A 22,857-nucleotide genomic window follows, 5' to 3' on the forward strand; every position below is an offset into this window, starting at 1 on the left:
GATCAGAGGATTGACCCTTTGAGGCGTCCGTACATTTGGAAATTCACTCTAAGATGGGGTGAAGTTTTCTTGTTAGCTGAAGTAGTTGTAGTTGGAATAATATTTTGGTCGCTACAGGGATTACTGAAAAGTTGTATTATTATTGCTTTGCTGCTTTGATTGGTTTATTTTTTAACTGAGTGGGAGGATGATTGTGTGTTTCATTGTACTAAAGTGACAAATAATCCCCCTCATAATTTGATGAAAGCGTGTGATCATTCAATTATCCCAGATATGCCGTCTGTGTTTGTAATTATTCACACCTGCTTTCAGCCGCCGGGCTTGGAAGTGTGTGTGTGTGTGTGTGTGTGTGTGTGTGTGTGTGTGTGTGTGTGTGTGTGTGTGTGTGTGTGTGTGTGTGTGTGTGTGTGTGTGTGTGTGTGTGTGTGTGTGTGTGTGTGTGTTTGCGCTTAGGTACGTGTGTGCTCGTGTATTCCACCGTCAGGCTCCAAGAGGCCATGCAGCCATATTACAGAAATTCATTTCCACAGTCATTTGTGTTGCTCTGGGTAATTACGAGAGAGAGAGAGATGTTTTTATTTCATTAAACCAAAAAGGAAAATTGGTATACTGTAGGCCTAGTAATGTTCTGTGTGGTTAATATATGCAGCTCTGTTGTCCAATGGTAGCAGACTAGCAGCTCTAAACTGCCTGGAACCAGTGATTATGGGCCCTGGTCGATAGTAGTGCACTATAAAGGGAGTAAGGCGACAGAATCATAAATGCAGAGTTATCAACACAGTTATATTTGTTGAGTACAGAGAGAGTGGTGATGGATAGGTGAATCAGATCAGACAGGTGAAAGCAGAAGCTTAGAGGTCCGGCTGCTGTCCTGCTGCTGTCAGACTGCTGTCCTGCTGCTAACCGGCTGCTGTCTGGCTGCTGTCCGGCTGCTGTCCTGCTGCTCCCCTGCTGCTAACCGGCTGCTGTCCGGCTGCTGTCCTGCTGCTGTCCGGCTGCTGTCCTGCTGCTAACCGGCTGCTGTCCGGCTGCTGTCCGGCTGCTGTCCGGCTGCTGTCCTGCTGCTGCCCTGCTGCTGTCCTGCTGGTGTCTGGCGGCTGTCCTGCTGCTAACCGGCTGCTATCCGGCTGCTGTTCGGCTACTGTCCGGCTGCTGTCAGGCTGCTGTCAGGCTGCTGTCCAGCTGCTGTCAGACTGCTGTCCGTTTGACTGGTCTCACAAGGGAAATGTGTACCAAACATAGCCCTCTTCATGGATGATTACAAACACAAATACACACACACACACACACACATACACACACACACACACACACACACACACACACACACACACACACACACTGGAGAGGACAGCAAGCAGACTACAATTTCCATGTCTGTAGCTCCTGGCTTTAGATCCTAACACTCAGCTGTTCACTGTAGACAGATCTGACAGACTGAACACACCACAACACAGGCTAAAGAGGGATGCACACACACACTCACACCACACACACACACACACACACACACCACACTCACTCACTCCACACACACACTCACACACAGACACCCACACACAGACACACATACTCACAGACACACATACTCACACCACACACAGATGCACAGACACACACATACTCACAGACACACATGGACACACACACAAAAACACACTTACTGCTGAAGGTAGTCCATCGTATACGATGATGACTTCCACTACTGCTAGTGGCTTCACTGATGACTGTATAATCCAATGTGGGATGCTCACTGTCTGCTACAGACAGAGCACACAAACAAAGGCCTGTCCCGTTGAGGCCAATGCAGGCACGGTCATATGTCTTTTCTGTCGCGTTGCCAAGCTACTTTCAGTCCTTTTTCCTCGGCCAACTGCACTCCTTGATGACAGAGGCCGTGCCAGCTGGAATGTTCCGCAGCAACGGTGTGGAGGGAGACAGGGTTTATCCCACACTCCTATAGTGATGTCTTCAGTTGGTCCTTTAGCTGCTTTTTCTGCCCACCTACAGCATCTTTCCCAGTTGCAACTGTCCCTACCTTATCTTTTACCAGTTGCAGCTGTCTTTACAGCATCTTTCCTAGTTGCATCTGTCCCTACAGCATCTTTCCCAGTTGCAACTGTCCCTACCTTATCTTTTACCAGTTGCATCTGTCCCTACAGCATCTTTCCCAGTTGCAACTGTCCCTACCTTATCTTTTACCAGTTGCAGCTGTCTCTACAGCATCTTTCCTAGTTGCAGCTGTCCATACAGCATCTTTCCCAGTTGCAACTGTCCCTACCTTATCTTTTACCAGTTGCAGCTGTCTCTACAGCATCTTTCCTAGTTGCAGCAGTTGCAGCTGTCCCTATATCATCTTTCCCAGTTGCATCTGTCCCTACAGCATCTTTTCCAGTTGCAACTGTCCCTACCTTATCTTTTACCAGTTGCAGCTGTCTCTACAGCATCTTTCCTAGTTGCAGCTGTCCATACAGCATCTTTCCCAGTTGCAGCAGTTGCAGCTGTCCCTACAGCATCTTTCCCAGTTGCAGCTGTCCCTACAGCATATTTCCCAGTTGCAGCTGTCCCTACAGCATATTTCCCAGTTGCAGCTGTCCCTATAGCATCTTTCCCAGTTGCAGCTGTCCCTATAGCATCTTTCCCAGTTGCAGCTGTCCCTACAGCATCTTTCCCAGTTGCAGCAGTTGCAGCTGTCCCTATAGCATCTTTCCCAGTTGCATCTGTCCCTACAGCATCTTTCCCAGTTGCAACTGTCCCTACAGCATCTTTCCCAGTTGCAGCAGTCCCTACAGCATCTTTCACAGTTGCAGCTGTCCCTACAGCATCTTTCCCAGTTGCAGCTGTCCCTACAGCATATTTCCCAGTTGCAGCTGTCCCTACAGCATCTTTCCCAGTTGCAACTGTCCCTACAGCATCTTTCCCAGTAGCAGCAGTCCCTACAGCATCTTTCACAGTTGCAGCTGTCCCTACAGCATCTTTCCCAGATGCAGCTATCCCTACAGCATCTTTCCCAGTTGCAGCTGTCCCTACAGCATCAATCCCAGCTGCAGCAGTTGCAGCTGTCCCTACAGCATATTTCCCAGTTGCAGCTGTCCCAACAGCATCTTTGCCAGTTGCAGCAGTTGCAGCTGTCCCTACAGCATCTTTCGCAGTTGCAACAGTTGCAACTGTCCCTACAGCATCTTTCCCAGTTGCATCTGTCCCTACAGCGTATTTCCCAGTTGCAGCTGTCCCTACAGCATCTTTCCCAGTTGCAGCTGTCCCTACAGCATATTTCCCAGTTGCAGCTGTCCCTACAGCATATTTCCCAGTTGCAGCTGTCCCTATAGCATCTTTCCCAGTTGCAGCTGTCCCTACAGCATCTTTCCCAGTTGCAGCAGTTGCAGCTGTCCCTATAGCATCTTTCCCAGTTGCATCTGTCCCTACAGCATCTTTCCCAGTTGCAACTGTCCCTACAGCATCTTTCCCAGTTGCAGCAGTCCCTACAGCATCTTTCACAGTTTCAGCTGTCCCTACAGCATCTTTCACAGTTGCAGCTGTCCCTACAGCATCTTTCCCAGTTGCATCTGTCCCTACAGCATCTTTCCCAGTTGCAACTGTCCCTACAGCATCTTTCCCAGTAGCAGCAGTCCCTACAGCATCTTTCACAGTTGCAGCTGTCCCTACAGCATCTTTCCCAGATGCAGCTGTCCCTACAGCATCTTTCCCAGTTGCATCTGTCCCTACAGCATCTTTCCCAGTTGCAGCTGTCCCTACAGCATCTTTCCCAGATGCAGCTATCCCTACAGCATCTTTCCCAGTTGCAGCTGTCCCTACAGCATCAATCCCAGCTGCAGCAGTTGCAGCTGTCCCTACAGCATTTTTCCCAGTTGCAGCTGTCCCAACAGCATCTTTGCCAGTTGCAGCAGTTGCAGCTGTCCCTACAGCATCTTTCGCAGTTGCAACAGTTGCAACTGTCCCTACAGCATCTTTCCCAGTTGCATCTGTCCCTACAGCGTATTTCCCAGTTGCAGCTGTCCCTACAGCATCTTTCCCAGATGCAGCTGTCCCTACAGCATTTTCCCAGTTTCACCTGTCCCTACAGCATCTTTCCCAGTTGCAGATGTCCCTGCAGCACCTTTCCCAGTTTCATCTGTCCCTACCGGATCTTTCCCAGTTGCAGCTGTCTCTACATTATCTTTCTCAGTTGCAGCTGTCTCTACAGGATCTTTCCCAGTTGCAGCTGTCTCTACAGCATCTTTCACAGTTGCAGCTGTCCCTACAGCATCTTTCCCAGTTGCATCTGTCCCTACAGCATCTTTCCCAGTTGCAACTGTCCCTACAGCATCTTTCCCAGTAGCAGCAGTCCCTACAGCATCTTTCACAGTTGCAGCTGTCCCTACAGCATCTTTCCCAGATGCAGCTGTCCCTACAGCATCTTTCCCAGTTGCATCTGTCCCTACAGCATCTTTCCCAGTTGCAGCTGTCCCTACAGCATCTTTCCCAGATGCAGCTATCCCTACAGCATCTTTCCCAGTTGCAGCTGTCCCTACAGCATCAATCCCAGCTGCAGCAGTTGCAGCTGTCCCTACAGCATATTTCCCAGTTGCAGCTGTCCCTACAGCATCTTTGCCAGTTGCAGCAGTTGCAGCTGTCCCTACAGCATCTTTCGCAGTTGCAACAGTTGCAGCTGTCCCTACAGCATCTTTCCCAGTTGCATCTGTCCCTACAGCATCTTTCCCAGTTGCAGCTGTCCCTACAGCATCTTTCCCAGATGCAGCTGTCCCTACAGCATTTTCCCAGTTTCAACTGTCCCTACAGCATCTTTCCCAGTTGCAGATGTCCCTGCAGCACCTTTCCCAGTTTCATCTGTCCCTACAGGATCTTTCCCAGTTGCAGCTGTCTCTACATTATCTTTCCCAGTTGCAGCTGTCTCTACAGCATCTTTCCCAGTTGCAGCTGTCCCTACAGCATCTTTCACAGTTGCAGCTGTCTCTACAGCATCTTTCCCAGTTGCAGCTGTCTCTACAGCATCTTTCCCAGTTGCAGCTGTCCCTACAGCATCTTTCACAGTTGCAGCTGTCCCTACAGCATCTTTCCCAGTTGCAACTGTCCCTACAGCGTCTTTCCCAGTTGCAGCTGTCCCTACTGCATCTTTCACAGTTGCAGCTGTCCCTACAGCATCTTTCCTAGTTGCAGCTGTCCCTGCAGCATATTTCCCAGTTGCAGCTGTCCCTACAGCATCTTTCCCAATTGCAGCTGTTCCTACAGCATCTTTCATAGTTGCAGCTGTCCCTACAGCATCTTTCCAAGTTGCAGCAGTCCCTACAGCATCTTTGACCATTGCAGCTGTCCCTACAGCATCTTTCCCAGTTGCAGCTGTCCCTACAGCGTCTTTCCCTACAGCATTGTTTCCAGTTGCAGCTGTCCCTACAGCGTATTTCCCAGTTGCAACTGTCCCTACAGCATCTTTCCCAGTAGCAGCAGTCCCTACAGCATCTTTCACAGTTGCAGCTGTCCCTACAGCATCTTTCCCAGATGCAGCTATCCCTACAGCATCTTTCCCAGTTGCAGCTGTCCCTACAGCATCAATCCCAGCTGCAGCAGTTGCAGCTGTCCCTACAGCATATTTCCCAGTTGCAGCTGTCCCAACAGCATCTTTGCCAGTTGCAGCAGTTGCAGCTGTCCCTACAGCATCTTTCGCAGTTGCAACAGTTGCAACTGTCCAAACAGCATCTTTCCCAGTTGCATCTGTCCCTACAGCGTATTTCCCAGTTGCAGCTGTCCCTACAGCATCTTTCCCAGTTGCAGCTGTCCCTACAGCATATTTCCCAGTTGCAGCTGTCCCTACAGCATATTTCCCAGTTGCAGCTGTCCCTATAGCATCTTTCCCAGTTGCAGCTGTCCCTACAGCATCTTTCCCAGTTGCAGCAGTTGCAGCTTTCCCTATAGCATCTTTCCCAGTTGCATCTGTCCCTACAGCATCTTTCCCAGTTGCAACTGTCCCTACAGCATCTTTCCCAGTTGCAGCAGTCCCTACAGCATCTTTCACAGTTTCAGCTGTCCCTACAGCATCTTTCACAGTTGCAGCTGTCCCTACAGCATCTTTCCCAGTTGCATCTGTCCCTACAGCATCTTTCCCAGTTGCAACTGTCCCTACAGCATCTTTCCCAGTAGCAGCAGTCCCTACAGCATCTTTCACAGTTGCAGCTGTCCCTACAGCATCTTTCCCAGATGCAGCTGTCCCTACAGCATCTTTCCCAGTTGCATCTGTCCCTACAGCATCTTTCCCAGTTGCAGCTGTCCCTACAGCATCTTTCCCAGATGCAGCTATCCCTACAGCATCTTTCCCAGTTGCAGCTGTCCCTACAGCATCAATCCCAGCTGCAGCAGTTGCAGCTGTCCCTACAGCATTTTTCCCAGTTGCAGCTGTCCCAACAGCATCTTTGCCAGTTGCAGCAGTTGCAGCTGTCCCTACAGCATCTTTCGCAGTTGCAACAGTTGCAACTGTCCCTACAGCATCTTTCCCAGTTGCATCTGTCCCTACAGCGTATTTCCCAGTTGCAGCTGTCCCTACAGCATCTTTCCCAGATGCAGCTGTCCCTACAGCATTTTCCCAGTTTCACCTGTCCCTACAGCATCTTTCCCAGTTGCAGATGTCCCTGCAGCACCTTTCCCAGTTTCATCTGTCCCTACCGGATCTTTCCCAGTTGCAGCTGTCTCTACATTATCTTTCTCAGTTGCAGCTGTCTCTACAGGATCTTTCCCAGTTGCAGCTGTCTCTACAGCATCTTTCACAGTTGCAGCTGTCCCTACAGCATCTTTCCCAGTTGCATCTGTCCCTACAGCATCTTTCCCAGTTGCAACTGTCCCTACAGCATCTTTCCCAGTAGCAGCAGTCCCTACAGCATCTTTCACAGTTGCAGCTGTCCCTACAGCATCTTTCCCAGATGCAGCTGTCCCTACAGCATCTTTCCCAGTTGCATCTGTCCCTACAGCATCTTTCCCAGTTGCAGCTGTCCCTACAGCATCTTTCCCAGATGCAGCTATCCCTACAGCATCTTTCCCAGTTGCAGCTGTCCCTACAGCATCAATCCCAGCTGCAGCAGTTGCAGCTGTCCCTACAGCATATTTCCCAGTTGCAGCTGTCCCTACAGCATCTTTGCCAGTTGCAGCAGTTGCAGCTGTCCCTACAGCATCTTTCGCAGTTGCAACAGTTGCAGCTGTCCCTACAGCATCTTTCCCAGTTGCATCTGTCCCTACAGCATCTTTCCCAGTTGCAGCTGTCCCTACAGCATCTTTCCCAGATGCAGCTGTCCCTACAGCATTTTCCCAGTTTCAACTGTCCCTACAGCATCTTTCCCAGTTGCAGATGTCCCTGCAGCACCTTTCCCAGTTTCATCTGTCCCTACAGGATCTTTCCCAGTTGCAGCTGTCTCTACATTATCTTTCCCAGTTGCAGCTGTCTCTACAGCATCTTTCCCAGTTGCAGCTGTCCCTACAGCATCTTTCACAGTTGCAGCTGTCTCTACAGCATCTTTCCCAGTTGCAGCTGTCTCTACAGCATCTTTCCCAGTTGCAGCTGTCCCTACAGCATCTTTCACAGTTGCAGCTGTCCCTACAGCATCTTTCCCAGTTGCAACTGTCCCTACAGCGTCTTTCCCAGTTGCAGCTGTCCCTACTGCATCTTTCACAGTTGCAGCTGTCCCTACAGCATCTTTCCTAGTTGCAGCTGTCCCTGCAGCATATTTCCCAGTTGCAGCTGTCCCTACAGCATCTTTCCCAGTTGCAGCTGTTCCTACAGCATCTTTCATAGTTGCAGCTGTCCCTACAGCATCTTTCCAAGTTGCAGCAGTCCCTACAGCATCTTTGACCATTGCAGCTGTCCCTACAGCATCTTTCCCAGTTGCAGCTGTCCCTACAGCGTCTTTCCCTACAGCATTGTTTCCAGTTGCAGCTGTCCCTACAGCGTATTTCCCAGTTGCAGCTGTCCCTACAGCATTTTCCCAGTTGCACCTGTCCCTACAGCATCTTTCACAGTTGCAGCTGTCCCTACCGCATCTTTCACAGTTGCAGCTGTCTCTACAGCATCTTTCCCAGTTGCAGCTGTCTCTACAGCATCTTTCCCAGTTGCAGCTGTCCCTACAGCATCTTTCACAGTTGTAGCTGTCCCTACAGCATTTTTCCCAGTTGCAGCTGTCCCTACAGCATCTTTCACAGTTGCAGCTGTCCCTACAGCATCTTTCACAGTTGCAGCTGTCCCTACAGCATCTTTCCCAGTTGCAGCTGTCCCTGCAGCATATTTCCCAGTTGCAGCTGTCCCTGCAGCATATTTCCCAGTTGCAGCTGTCCCTACAGCATCTTTCCCAGTTCCAGCTGTCCCTGCAGCATCTTTCATAGTTGCAGCTGTCCCTACAGCATCTTTCCCAGTTGCAGCAGTCCCTACAGCATCTTTGACCATTGCAGCTGTCCCTACAGCATCTTTCCCAGTTGCAGCTGTCCCTACAGCGTCTTTCCCTACAGCATTGTTTCCAGTTGCAGCTGTCCCTACAGCATCTTTCCCAGTTGCAGCTGTCCCTACAGCGTCTTTCCCTACAGCATTGTTTCCAGTTGCAGCTGTCTCTACAGCATCTTTCCCAGTTGCAACTGTCCCTACAGCGTATTTCCCAGTTGCAGCTGTCCCTACAGCGTCTTTCCCTACAGCATTGTTTCCAGTTGCAGCTGTCCCTACAGCATCTTTCCCAGTTGCAACTGTCCATACAGCGTATTTCCCAGTTGCAGCTGTCCCTACAGCATCTTTCCCAGTTGCATCTGTCCCTCCAGCATCTTTCACAGTTGCAGCTGTCCCTACAGCATCTTTTGCGGCAGGCAATCCTCTGGCATCAGGATGCTATGGCCAAGCCTTCTGAGCTGGTGGTGTGTGAAGGATGCCTCAATGCTCCTGCAGTTGGTTCTTTGTAGGATCACTAAGTACATGGACTGTCCATGTTCCACATCCATAAAGGAGTGTAGATACACACACTGCCTGGTGGACTGCAACTTTGGTTTGTAGGTACTGGTTGCTGTATGGTCTTACAGTTGCTGTGAGGGTGGCTTTTACAGCTTCTGGGGTATGGGCCATGAACGTAGTTATCCGTGTCCCTCACAGGACAGTGGAGTCAATCACCACCTTCCGGAGACACCTGAAACCCCACCTCTTTAAGGAATACCTGGGATAGGATAAAGTAATTCTTCTAACCCCCCCCTTAAAAGATTTAGATGCACTATTGTAAAGTGGTTGTTCCACTGGATATCATAAGGTGAATGCACCAATTTGTAAGTCGCTCTGGATAAGAGCGTCTGCTAAATTACTTAAATGTAAATGTAAATGTAGCTCAAGTACACGTTCAGATTTGAGCTTTCTGGCAGTTTGGAGCCTTCTAATGTTGAATAGGTTTCCATACAATCTGAAGTCCAGGGTCACCCCCTCTGTTTCCTTGTCTTTGTGCCGGAGTGTTGTGACACACGGGAAGAAGACGTTGAATAGGCCAGTGCAAGCACACACCCTTGCCTCACACCAGTGCCGACTCCAAACGGTTCCCCTTGCCTCACACCAGTGCCAACTCCAAACGGTTCCCCTTGCCTCACACCAGTGCCAACTCCAAACGGTTCCCCTTGCCTCACACCAGTGCCAACTCCAAACGGTTCCCCTTGCCTCACACCAGTGCCAACTTCAAACGGTTCCCCTTGCCTCACACCAGTGCCGACTCTTGACCTCAAACAGTTACTCTGGCCACCATTCCCTCATGGAACTGATACAGAATGTTCACAAATTCCCCAGGGCAACCATACTGCAGGAGGACCTTCCAATGGAGTTCATGGTGTACTGTGTTGAAGGGTTTTGGACAGGTCCACAGGTCTTGTTTCTGTTCACTGCACTTTTCCTGCAGTTGGCGTGTACTGAAGATCATGTCCACCGTGCTTCTATTCTTTCTGAAGCCGCACTGGGACTAAGGTAGCAGGTCTTTAGTGATGGTGTCAATGAGTCTGCTAAGCATGACCTTTGCCAAGACTTTTCCAGCAACTGCAAGGATGGATATGCCCCCTGCTTTTTCCGCAGATGGATTTGTCCCCGTTGTTTTTGTATATGGTGACAATATTTGCATCCCTCCTTTTGTACCACACTTAAATCTCCATATTTCAGAGATTAACTGGTGAACTTCTCTGGTACAGAGATAGCCCCCCTGTTTTAGGATCTCAGCAGGGATGGAGTCAGGTCCAGGAGTTCTGTTGTTCTTCAGTGACCTGTTGGCGGCTCAGATCTCAGAAAAGGTGGGTGGGAGATCAAGGCTCTGCATGGTGAGTAGGGTTGGAAGCTCCTCCAGGACTGATTAGTCAACTGGGTTAGGCTAGTTTAAGAGGGGTTCAAAGAGTCCACCCCACCTCTGGACTATCTTTGTCTGGTCGTTTAAGAGAGTGGACCCATCTGCACTTCTGAGGGGACAGAAAGAGCAACTTGCTGGGCCATGGTTGGTCTTCAGGGCATCATAACAAAATGTCATAACTGGCGTAATTAGGACATACCTGATATCAGAGCACATGACAGCCAGTCTATGAGGTGCTAGTGCTTTGATCACAGGTGCATCCAGGAGGTTTTGTATTTGTTTTTCATTTGGAACATGGTGTTGGTGATGGTGAGTTCATGTTCAAGACAAAGGATTAGAAATCTCAATCCATTTGCATTGGCATGACCAACGCAGTGTTGTCCTATAATACCACTCCATATCTCACTATATCTCCCCACTCATGCGTTGAAGTCACTCAATGACAATATTTGATCATTTTTGGGTACTCTGTGGAGGGCCTCGTCCAGCATTTCATAAAAGCAGTCTTTGTGTGGCAGTAGTCTTTCGCTTATGCCAGTTGTTGTTTCTGTGAGAGTTGTCAGGTGGGAAGTTCTTCACGGCAATGCCCCAGCCATGCAGATGTTGCTCTTCTGGGGGGTATCCTTTTCAAGTGTAGTCCTCTCTTTCCTCCCTGAGTGACCCTTCACCCAGGAGTCTGGTCTCACAGAGAACAGCGATGGTGTATTGCTTCAGCTCTGCTGCGGTGAGTGCAGTCCTTCGTTTCGGGCCTTTCGGCGCCATGGCTCGAGTCCAAGAGAGTCCTTATGTTACATGTTGCTAGTTGTAAGGGGACATATTTCTTCTTATTTAGTTTTCAACCACTGAAACAGAATGCCCTGATAGGTGCGGTAGCCTATCTAGGAGATTTAGAGTGGGCAATATTTAGGACACCTTTTCTAGGCCTTTCCCCAGCCGGGATGCGAAGTGTGGTTCCTAAAACGGTCTGCTCAGACGTACAGCGGTCTGCCTGGAGCAGCTGCCATTCAAATCCCAGCTGCTGATGACCAATGCCGTTACCGTGCAGGTGCCTGGCTAGGAGCTTCCTGATCATTCAGTCCTGCCCCCGTTACCAAGCACCCCGTCGCCAGTAGACTTTAATGGTGCAGGAAGTCTAGGTGGAACTCGCTGAAGAGCAGTAGTGGATACCTGCACGCTGAGTGACATAGGGGACATAGGGGACATAGGAGACATAGGGCACATAGGGGACATAGGAGACATAGGGGACATAGAAGACATAGGGCACATAGGGGACATAGGAGACATAGGGGACATAGGAGACATAGGAGACATAGGGCACATAGGGGACATAGGAGACATAGGAGACATAGGGCACATAGGGGACATAGGGGATGTGCTTGTCCCAACATAATTTCTTCGCTGTTGGAATGGGCTCTGGTGACATGGAGAAAAATCCAAGACGACCAGCACCTCCGTCGAAGCACCGCCTGTTGCATGCTGCCAGCATGTTACTTTTCTCTCAGGTTGAGCTCCCATAAACTCTGTCTTCCCAGAATTACCCACAAGGCAGTGGCATGGTGGTTGGCCGATGCCAGGGCGTGTCCACATAATGTGGGCCTGTGCACTGCACCTCTGGGTACCGCTGTAGCTCCGAGATCCCCTGCCGAGTGAGCCTGGAGCAATGGGGACGCCCAGCTAACGTGTGTTACCACGAGGAGGTCCGGCAGGAGTCTTGGTGAAGGAGAGGCTGTATACTGGCAAGTGAAGGCTAACATGCAGAGCTTGCTTCCCGGTTTGCCACAAGTGCTAGCCAGCGGCAGCAAGCTGTAAGCAAGAGGGTTACAAGCAGGTGGGAAGTAGGCATGCACCTTCCCTCTAACTACTGCACAACTGCATCACAACACGCTGTGGGGTACACACACACAGACAGTGCGCTGCTGCTCTCATTGCTGTCTGATTAAACGCAGCTCTATTAAGTCAAGAAACAAAAGCGCTGATGCATGAGACTGTTTTCTGGTCTTCTCTCTCTCCAGGTTCTTCCTCAAGTTCTTCCTGAAATGCAACCAGAACTGTCTGAAGAATGCAGGGAACCCACGAGACATGAGACGCTTTCAGGTGGGAGAGAGAGAGCCATAAAAGCCTAATTTTACATCATTTCATTAGACACAACGGTAATGCTGTTTGATGGTAGCTTTCAGGTCCTGTCTCACGTGTCCTTGTCTGTTCCCCTGTCCCCTTTTCCTCTATGTCTTTTGTGCCTCCTGTCCCTGTCTGTCCCAGGTGGTGGTGTCTACCACGGTGAGTGTGGACGGTCATGTCCTTTCTGTGTCTGACAACATGTTTGTCCACAACAACTCTAAACACGGTCGCCGGGCCAGGAGACAAGACCCCTCAGAAGGAACACCCTCGTACCTGGAGCATGGTAAACTCTCTCTCTATCTTTTTCTCCCTCCTCAACTCTATCACTACCTCCCTCTTCCCTCACTTTATTTCTCTCGCTTCTCCCCCCCTCTCCTCGCCTTCATTTTCCTCTCTTCTCCCCCCTCTCCTCTCCTCCCTTTTCCTCTCTTCTCCCCCCTCTCCTCGCCTTCATTTTCCTCTCTTCTCCACCCTCTCCTCTCCTTCATTTTCCTCTCTTCTCCACCCTCTCCTAACCTTCATTTTCCTCTCTTCTCCCCCCTCTCCTCTCCTTCCTTTTCCTCTCTTCTCCCCCCCTCTCCTCTCCTTCATTTTCCTCTCTTCTCCACTCTCTCCTAACCTTCATTTTCCTCTCTTCTCCACCCTCTCCTCTCCTCCCTTTTCCTCTCTTCTCCCCCCTCTCCTCGCCTTCATTTTCCTCTCTTCTCCCCCCTCTCCTCTCCTTCATTTTCCTCTCTTCTCCCCCCTCTCCTCTCCTTCCTTTTCCTCTCTTCTCCCCCCTCTCCTCTCCTTCCTTTTCCTCTCTTCTCCCCCCTCTCCTCTCCTCCCTTTTCCTCTCTTCTCCCCCCTCTCCTTCCTTTTCCTCTCTTCTCCCCCCTCTCCTCGCCTTCATTTTCCTCTCTTCTCCCCCCTCTCCTCTCCTTCCATTTCCTCTCTTCTCCCCCCTCTCCTCGCCTTCATTTTCCTCTCTTCTCCCCCCTCTCCTCTCCTCCCTTTTCCTCTCTTCTCCCCCCTCTCCTCGCCTTCATTTTCCTCTCTTCTCCCCCCTCTCCTCCCTTTTCCTCTCCCCCTCCCCTCTCCTCTCCTTCCTTTTCCTCTCTTCTCCCCCCTCTCCTCGCCTTCATTTTCCTCTCTTCTCCCCCCTCTCCTCTCCTCCCTTTTCCTCTCTTCTCCCCCCTCTCCTCTCCTTCCTTTTCCTCTCTTCTCCCCCCTCTCCTCTCCTTCCTTTTCCTCTCCCCCTCCCCTCTCCTCTCCTTCCTTTTCCTCTCTTCTCCCCCCTCTCCTCTCCTTCCTTTTCCTCTCTTCTCCCCCCTCTCCTCTCCTTCCTTTTCCTCTCTTCTCCCCCCTCTCCTCTCCTTCCTTTTCCTCTCTTCTCCCCCCTCTCCTCGCCTTCCTTTTCCTCTCTTCTCCCCCTCTCCTCTCCTTCATTTTCCTCTCTTCTCCCGCCTCTCCTCTCCTTCCTTTTCCTCTCTTCTCCCCCCTCTCCTCGCCTTCATTTTCCTCTCTTCTCCCCCCTCTCCTCTCCTCCCTTTTCCCTCTGAGACGATGAGAGTAGCAGTGAATCCTGTATTCCCCCAGTGGCCGGCTCTTGTTAGAACTGCCATAGTGTCTTATGAGGACCATGTGTCGTAGCAGGACTATGGTTCTTATGAGGCCCCAGGAAGCTTAAAGACAACGCTGAGCTTATTTCCTATGAGACCTGGCTGGGTTTATCCTCCAGCCTCTCTCTCTCTCTCTCTCCCCCCAAAGCTTTTCCCAGGTTAACTCACACAAGCATGCTCGATCACGCACACACACACACATACACACACACACACACACACACACACACACACACACACACACACACACACACACACACACACACACCACACACACACACACACACACACACACACACACAAACAAAAACACACACACACACACGCCAAAACCCCTAATACTTTGCAATGATTTAGAGCCTGCTCAGATTCCTCCAACTCAAAGTAATCCAGTTAGATTCTCATTATCTTTTCCCTGACGGTAAATAACAGGAACATATTTTTCCTGTGTGGAACGACCTCAACCCCAGGGACCATCATGATCAAACTACGACTGGATTTGGGTGATAGCGCACACTAGATTACATTAAGATTCAGCGTTAAGTTTTAAGTCGCTGTGATGACTATTTTTTAGGTCTGTGTCCCAAATGGCACCCTATTCCCTATATGGTGTAGTATTTTACACCAGGGCCCATATGGAGAGGGAGGAAAGAAGGAATAGAAGGAGGAATAGAGCAGGGGGAGAACAGAACATTACAGGGAAGAGAGTCAGTGAGAACAGAACATTACAGGGAAGAGAGTCAGTGAGAACAGAACATTACAGGGAAGAGAGTCAGGGAGAACAGAACATTACAGGGAAGAGAGTCAGGGAGAACAGAACATTACAGGGAAGAGAGTCAGGGAGAACAGAACATTACAGGGAAGAGAGTCAGTGAGAACAGAACATTACAGGGAAGAGAGTCAGTGAGAACAGAACATTACAGGGAAGAGAGTCAGGGAGAACAGAACATTACAGGGAAGAGAGTGGGGGAGAACAGAACATTACAGGGAAGAGAGTGGGGGAGAACAGAACATTACAGGGAAGAGAGTCAGGGAGAACAGAACATTACAGGGAAGAGAGTCAGTGAGAACAGAACATTACAGGGAAGAGAGTCAGGGAGAACAGAACATTACAGGGAAGAGAGTCAGTGAGAACAGAACATTACAGGGAAGAGAGTCAGGGAGAACAGAACATTACAGGGAAGAGAGTCAGGGAGAACAGAACATTACAGGGAAGAGAGTCAGTGAGAACAGAACATTACAGGGAAGAGAGTGGGGGAGAACAGAACATTACAGGGAAGAGAGTCAGGGAGAACAGAACATTACAGGGAAGAGAGTCAGTGAGAACAGAACATTACAGGGAAGAGAGTCAGGGAGAACAGAACATTACAGGGAAGAGAGTCAGTGAGAACAGAACATTACAGGGAAGAGAGTCAGTGAGAACAGAACATTACAGGGAAGAGAGTCAGGGAGAACAGAACATTACAGGGAAGAGAGTCAGGGAGTGTGGGGGAGAGAGGATAGGTGTGAGAGTAGAGATGGAGGAAGAAGTGGAACAGAGAGAAGAAAGATGCATGGGAGAGGAGAGGAGAGGAGAGGAGAGGAGAGGAGAGGAGAGGAGAGGAGAGGAGATGAGGACCTCTAAGTGTTTTGTGAAGTATCAGGGCCTGTTTGAGGCAGTACTAGGCAATCAGCGCACAATGATATGTATTGCGGTATCAGGGCTTGCGATAGGCAGTACTAGATGAGCAACGAACACAACAGATGGCAGAGAGGAAGACCCCAAATGTTAATCTTATCACATGGATTCATGTTTCACCATCTGGTTGACTCACACACACACACACACACACACACACACACCATCAGGGTCGATGAAAATACTTGCAGGATGAAGAGGAGGAGAGATGAAAAGGGAGAGAGGCAGAGGAGGGAGGGGAGAGAGAGGAGAGTGAAGAGAGAGGAAAGGGAATGATGACGGAGAGAGAGGAGGGTAAAGAAAGAGAGAGAGGCAGAAGAGAGATGGGGAAAGAGCAGAAGTCATTCTGTAGTAAAGTGGATTACCCTGCTTTGGAGAATGACATCATGTCTGACAAGCTGAGGATCTGTAAAGTAGAGGAGATTAAGCCTTTATTTATTATTTATTTGTAATTCCACTGCTGTTCTTTTCTCCAATCTGATCCAGTAATGTAAAGCCTGTAATCATAAGATCCAGGGGTCAGTATTAAGCCTCACAGCAGACCTGCTTATGAATTGGAGAATTTAGTTTTTATCTTCATAGAAGCAATCAGAAGGGAGAAACTGTACTGTGTGAGTTATAGCTATATTTCTGATCTCCTTCCCCCCTCCCTCCCTCCCCCCATTCCCCCATCCCTCAACAGCCACCCCTTGTATCAAGGCCATCAGCCCCAGTGAGGGCTGGACTACAGGCGGGGCTACAGTCATTATCATTGGAGAAAACTTCTTTGATGGACTTCAGGTCATATTTGGTACCATGCTGGTCTGGAGTGAGGTCAGTAGCACATTAATCTCTCTCTGTGTGTGTGTTTGTGTGTGTGTGTGTGTGTGTGTGTGTGTGTGTGTGTGTGTGTGTGTGTGTGTGTGTGTGTGTGTGTGTGTGTGTGTGTGTGTGTGTGTGTGTGTGTGTGTGTGTGTGTTTGTTTGTTTAACTAAAAATAGTGAACAAACAAAAATTTCACCAACTGGGGACATTCTGTTAGTCCTCACGAGGTCAAGTGCTATTTCTGGGGGTTTAGGGTTAAGGTTAGAATTACGTTAAAAGTTAGGGTTAGGAGCTAGGGTTAGGGTTAAATAGGGTTTTTTGGGGTTAAGGTTAGGGTGAGGGTTAGAAGTTTGGAACCCCCAAGACTCTTTCTGGAGCTGGTCGACTGGCCAAATTGAGCAATCGGGGAAGAAGATCCTTAGTCAGGGAGCTGGCCAAGAACCCGATGGTCACTGACAGAGCTCCAGAGTTCCTCTGTGGAGATGGGAGAATCTTCCGTAAGGACAACCATCTCTGTAGCACTCAACCAATCAGGCCTTTATGGTAGAGTGGCCAGACGGAAGCCACTCCTCAGTAAAAGGTATATGACAGCCCGCTTGGAGTTTGCCAAAACCCACCTAAAGGACTCTCACACCGTGAGAAACAAGATTGTCTGGTCTGATGAAACCAAGATTGAACTCTTTGTGCTGAATGCCAAGAGTCATGTCTGTGGAAAACCTGGCACCATCCCTAAGGTGAAGCATGGTGGTGGCAGCATCATGCTGTGGGGATGTCTTTCAGCGGCAGGATCTGGGAGACTAGTCAGGGTTGAGGGAAAGATGAACGGAGCAAAGTACAGAGAGATCCTTGATGAAAACCTGTTCCAGAGTGCTCAGGACCTCAGACTGGGGCGAAAGGTTCACTTTCCAACAGGACAACGACCCTTAGCAGACAGGCAAGGCTTCGGGACAAGTCTCTGAATGTCCTTGAGTGGCCCGGCCAGAGCCCAGACTTGAACTCAATCAAACATCTCTGGAGAGACCTGAAAATAGCTGTACATCAACGCTCCCCATCCAACCTGACAGAGCTTGAGAGGATCTGCAGAGAAGAATGGGAGAAACTCCCCAAATACAGGTGTGCCAAGCTTGTAGCGTCATACCCAAGAAGACTCAAGGCTGAAATCGCTGCCAAAGGTGCTTCAACAAAGTACTGAGGAAAGGGTCTGATGTAAATGTGATATTTCAGTTTTTATTTTTTTTATTTTTTCAAAAAAATCTAAAAATCTATTTTTGCTTTGTCAATATGGGGTATTGTTGTACATTGATGAGGGGAAAAACTATGTCAACATTTTTAGAAGAAGGCTGTAACCTAACAAAATGTGGAAAAAGTCTAGGGGTCTGAATACTTTCCGAAGGCACTGTATAGAACTTGTTTTTATAAAAATTTTACTTAACCTTTTTTAAACTATGTCAGTTAAGAACAAATTCTTATTTACAATGAGATACAATGAATACACCGGCCAAACTCGGACAACGCTGGGCCAATTGTCCGACACCCTATGGGACTCCCAATCACGGCCGGTTGTGATACAGCCTAGAATCGAACCAGGGTCTGTAGTGACGCCTCTAGCACTGAGGTGCAGTGCCTTAGACCGTTGCGCAACTCTGGAGCCCCAAAATGTTATGGGGTCTGTAATGACAAGTGAAGTAGATATGTAATATTACAACCTTCTTTTGTCCCCTGTCCCCCTCCGTAGCTCATCACAGCCCACGCCATCCGGGTGCAGACTCCCCCAAGACACATCCCCGGGGTTGTAGAGGTCACGCTGTCATACAAATCTAAACAGTTCTGCAAGGGCACACCTGGACGCTTCATATACACAGGTAAATACACCTTAATTTAACACACCTGACGCTACATATTCCCAGGTAAATACACCTTAATTTAACACACCTGACGCTATATATTCCCAGGTAAATACACCTTAATTTAGCATATACACTGGGGAGGAGAGGAGAGGGGGAGAGATGAGAGAAGAGGGGAGAAAGGGGAGAGAGGGGAGTGGGGAGAGGAGAGAGGGGAGTGAGGAGAAATGAAAGGAGAGGGGGAGAGAGGAGAGGGATAAGAGAGGAGTGGGGAGAGAGGGGAGTGAGGAGCAATGAAATGGGAGGAAAGGAGAGGAGATAGGAGAAGGGTAGAAGGGACTATGGGATTACCATGGTCGGCCATCTTGGCCTCCTGGTTGGTGGTTGGCTCCAGTCTGGGTTTAGTGCCAGTGGGTAATCATATAGGACTGGCATGGTGTGGCCTGGCAGCTGGCAAGGGAATGGCACATTGACATACACACACACACACATACACATTCACACACACACTGGGGACAGCTGGTATCACTAATCAACTTGTGTTAGGGAGAGGAACCACATGCTGCCTGCTCACAGACCTAATTAATTCATCACACACACAATACTGCTGCTACTACTGGAATAAACACACACACACACGCACGCACGCACGCACACACACACACACACACACACACACACACACAGAGAGAGAGAGAGAAACACACACAGAGAGAGAGAGAAACACACAGACACACATACTGTACAGTCGTTGCCAAAAGTTTTGAGAATGACACAAATATTAATTTCCACAAAGTTTGCTGCTTCAGTGTTTTTAGATATTTTTGTCAGATGTTAGTATGGAATACTGAAGTATAATTGCAAGCATTTCATAAGTGTCAAAGGTTTTATTGACAATTACATGAAGTTGATGCAAAGAGTCAATATTTGCAGTGTTGACTCTTTTCAAGACCTCTGCAATCCGCCCTGGCATGTTGTCAATTAACTTCTGGGCCACATCCTGACTGATGGGAGCCCATTCTTGCATAATCAATGCTTGGAGTTTGTCAGAATTTGTGGGTTTTTGTTTGTCCACCCGCCTCTTGAGGATTGACCACAAGCTCTCAATGGGATTAAGGTCTAGGGAGTTTCCTGGCCATGGACCCAAAATATCGATGTCTTGTTCCCCGAGCCACTTAGATATCCCTTTTGCCTTATGGCAAGGTGCTGGAAAAGGCATTGTTCATCACCAAACTGTTCCTGGATGGTTGGGAGAAGTTGCTCTCGGAGGATGGGTTGGTACCATTCTTTATTCATGGCTGTGTTCTTAGGCAAAATTGTGAGTAAGCCCACTCCCTTGGCTGAGAAGCAACCCCACACATGAATGGTCTCAGCATTCATTACTGTTGGCATGACACAGGACTGATGGTAGCGCTCACCTTGTCTTCTCCGGACAAGCTTTTTTCCGGATGCCCAAACAATTGGAAAGGGGATTCATCAGAGAAAAGGACTTTACCCCAGTCCTCAGCAGTCCAATCCCTGTACCTTTTGCAGAATATCAGTCTGTCCCTGATGTTTTTCCTGGAGAGAAGTGGCTTCTTTGCTGCCCTTCTTGACACCAGGCCATCCTCCAAAAGTCTTCGCCTCACTGTGCGTGCAGATGCAATCACACCTGCCTGCTGCCATTCATGGGAAAGCTCTGTACTGGTGGTGCCCCGATCCGGCAGCTGAATCAACTTTAGGAGACGGTCCTGGCGCATGCTGGACTTTCTTGGGCGCCCTGAAGCCTTCTTCACAACAATTGAACCGCTCTCCTCGAAGGTCTTGATGATCCGATAAATGGTTGATTTAGGTGCAATCTTACTGGCAGCAATATCCTTGCCTGTGAAGCCCTTTTTGTGCAAAGCAATGATGACGGCACATGTTTCCTTGCAGGTAACCATGATTGACAGAGGAAGAACAATGATTCCAAGCACCACCCTCCTTTTGAAGCTTCCAGTCTGTTATTCGAACTCAATCAGCATGACAGAGTGATCTTCAGCCTTATCCTCGTCAACACTCATACCTGTGTTAACGAGATAATCACTGACATGATGTCAACTGGTCCTTTTGTGGCAGGGCTGAAATGCAGTGGAAATGTTTTTGGGGGATTCAGTTCATTTTTATGGCAAAGAGAGACTTTGCAATTAATTGCAATTCATCTGATCACTCTTCATAACATTCTGGAGTATATGCAAATTGCCATCATACAAACTGAGGCAACAGACTTTGTGAAAATTATAATTTGTGTCATTCTCAAAACTTTTGGCCATGACTGTACACACACACAGAACAGGGAACGGGTAGAGAAAAGGAAACTGGGTGTATTTTCACATCCCTATTCACACGTAAAGCAGTTTTTATTCTGGGCAGCCTGCTTTTCTCTCCTTCCCTCTCTCTCTCTCTCTCTCTCTCTCTCTTCTACAAGTCCATTTACATGTATCACCATTCATCAAAGAAGCTACAAGCCCTTCCTCCAGGCAGAGATGTAATGCTGTAATCCTGTGAGGTCTGTTAGGGGCTGTAAAGAGCTGTGAAGTGCTGGCAGGCTTCTGGCTATAGATTGGGTTTGTGTCCCAAATGGCACCCTATTCCCTGTATAGTGCAATCCTTTTGACATGAGCCCTATGGGTCCTGATTAAAAGTAATCCTCTATATAGGTAATAGGATGCCATTTGGGATGCATTTTGGAGGTGCATGATGATGAACATCTCTCGTTCAGAAGTCAATCCTTTCCTCTTCAGAATGCAGTCGCCACCACGCTTAGCAACCGCTTATCACTGCTGATATTAAAAGACCCTGCTGCTGGAGCACATATAAATCGAACAAAATGTTATTGGTCGTGTACACATATTTAGCAGATATTATCGCAGGTGCAGCGAAATGCTTATGTTTCTAGGTCTAACAGTGGTACTTAACAATACAAAACTGTGCACACAAATCCCCAGATATGAAAGGAAATAAGTTACGAAATACCAGAACGAGCAATGTCAGATTCCGTAATATAAATATACTGCATATACAGTACCAGTCAAAAGTTTGGACACACCAACTCATTAAAGGTTTTTTCTTTATTTTTACTATTTTCCACATTATAGAATAATAGTGAAGACATCAAAACTATGAAATAACACATATGGAATCATGTAGTAACCAAAAAAGTGTTAAACAAATCTAAATATATTTTATATTTGAGATTCTTCAAAGTAGCCACCCTTTGCCTTGTTGACAGCTTTGCACAATCTTTGCATTCTCTCAACCAGCTTCACCTGGAATGCTTTTCCAACAGTCTTGAATGAGTTCCCACATATGCTGAGCACTGGTTTTCCTTCACTCTGCGGTCCAACTCATCCTAAACCATATAAATTGGGTTGAGGTCGGGTGATTGTGGAGGCCAGGTCATCTGATGGAGCACTCCATCACTCTCCTTCTAGGTCAAATAGCCCTTACACAGCCTAGAGGTGTGTTTTGGGTCACTGTCCTGTTGAAAAACAAATGATAGTCCCACTAAGCGCAAACCAGATGGGATGGCGTATTGTTGCAGAATGACGTGGTAGCCATGATGGTTAAGTGTGCCTTGAATTCTAAATAAATCACTAACAGTGTCACCAGAAAAGCACCACCACACCATCACACCTCCTCCACGCTTCACGGTGGAAACGACACATGCAGAGATCATCTGTTCACTTACTCTGCATCTCACAAAGAGAAAGATGTTGGAACCAAAAATCTCAAATTTTGACTCATCAGACCAAAGGACAGATTTCCACCGGTCGAATGTCCATTGCTTGTGTTTTTTGGCCCAAGCAAGTCTCTTCTTATTATCGGTGTCTTTTAGTAGTGGTTTCTTTGCAGCAATTCAACCATTTAGGCCTGATTCACGCAGTCTCTATTGATCAGCTGATGTTAGTTGAACTCTGTGAAGCATTTATTTGGGCTGCAATCTGAGGTGCAATTAACTCTAATGAACTTGTTTTCTGCAGCAGAGGTAACTCTGGGTGTTCCTTTCCTGTGGCAGTCCTCATGAGAACCAGTTTCATCATAGCGCTTGATGGTTTTTGTGACTGCACTTGAAAAAACTTTCTAGAAGTTCTAGAAATGTTCCGTATTGACTGACCTTCATGTCTTAAAGTAATGATGGACTGTCGTTTCTGTTTGCTTATTTGAGATGTTCTTGCCATAATATGGACTTGGTCTTTTACCAAATAGGGCTATCTTTTGTATACCCCCCTTACCTTGTCACAACACAACTGATTGGCTCAAATGCATTAAGAATGAGAAAAATTCCACATATTAACTTTTAACAAGGCACACCTGTTAATTGAAATGCATTCCAGTTGACTACCTCATGAAGCTGTTTGAGTGAATGCCAAGAGCGTGCAAAGCAGGGTAGAGTACCGGGTGGTAGCCAGCTAGTAACAGTTACTAAGTTCAGGGCAGGGTACTGGGCG

The 22,857-nt window shown here is 48.4% G+C and overlaps 1 protein-coding gene across 4 annotated transcripts in view; it reads left to right on the forward strand.

The window, feature by feature from the left end:
* LOC115205632 (transcription factor COE1-A) overlaps positions 1-22,857 on the forward strand; it is a 107,497-nt gene that overhangs the window by 57,964 nt on the left and 26,676 nt on the right. For all 4 annotated transcript variants that reach the window (XM_029771815.1, XM_029771816.1, XM_029771814.1 and 1 more), the window contains exons 7-10: positions 12,356-12,437; positions 12,603-12,744; positions 16,423-16,553; positions 18,280-18,406. In XM_029771815.1, coding sequence (XP_029627675.1) covers positions 12,356-12,437; positions 12,603-12,744; positions 16,423-16,553; positions 18,280-18,406 — 482 coding nt within the window. The remainder of the gene's footprint in view (positions 1-12,355; positions 12,438-12,602; positions 12,745-16,422; positions 16,554-18,279; positions 18,407-22,857) is intronic.

The sequence above is a fragment of the Salmo trutta genome, chromosome 13, assembly GCF_901001165.1.
Source record: "Salmo trutta chromosome 13, fSalTru1.1, whole genome shotgun sequence".
Lineage (NCBI taxonomy): Eukaryota > Metazoa > Chordata > Actinopteri > Salmoniformes > Salmonidae > Salmo > Salmo trutta.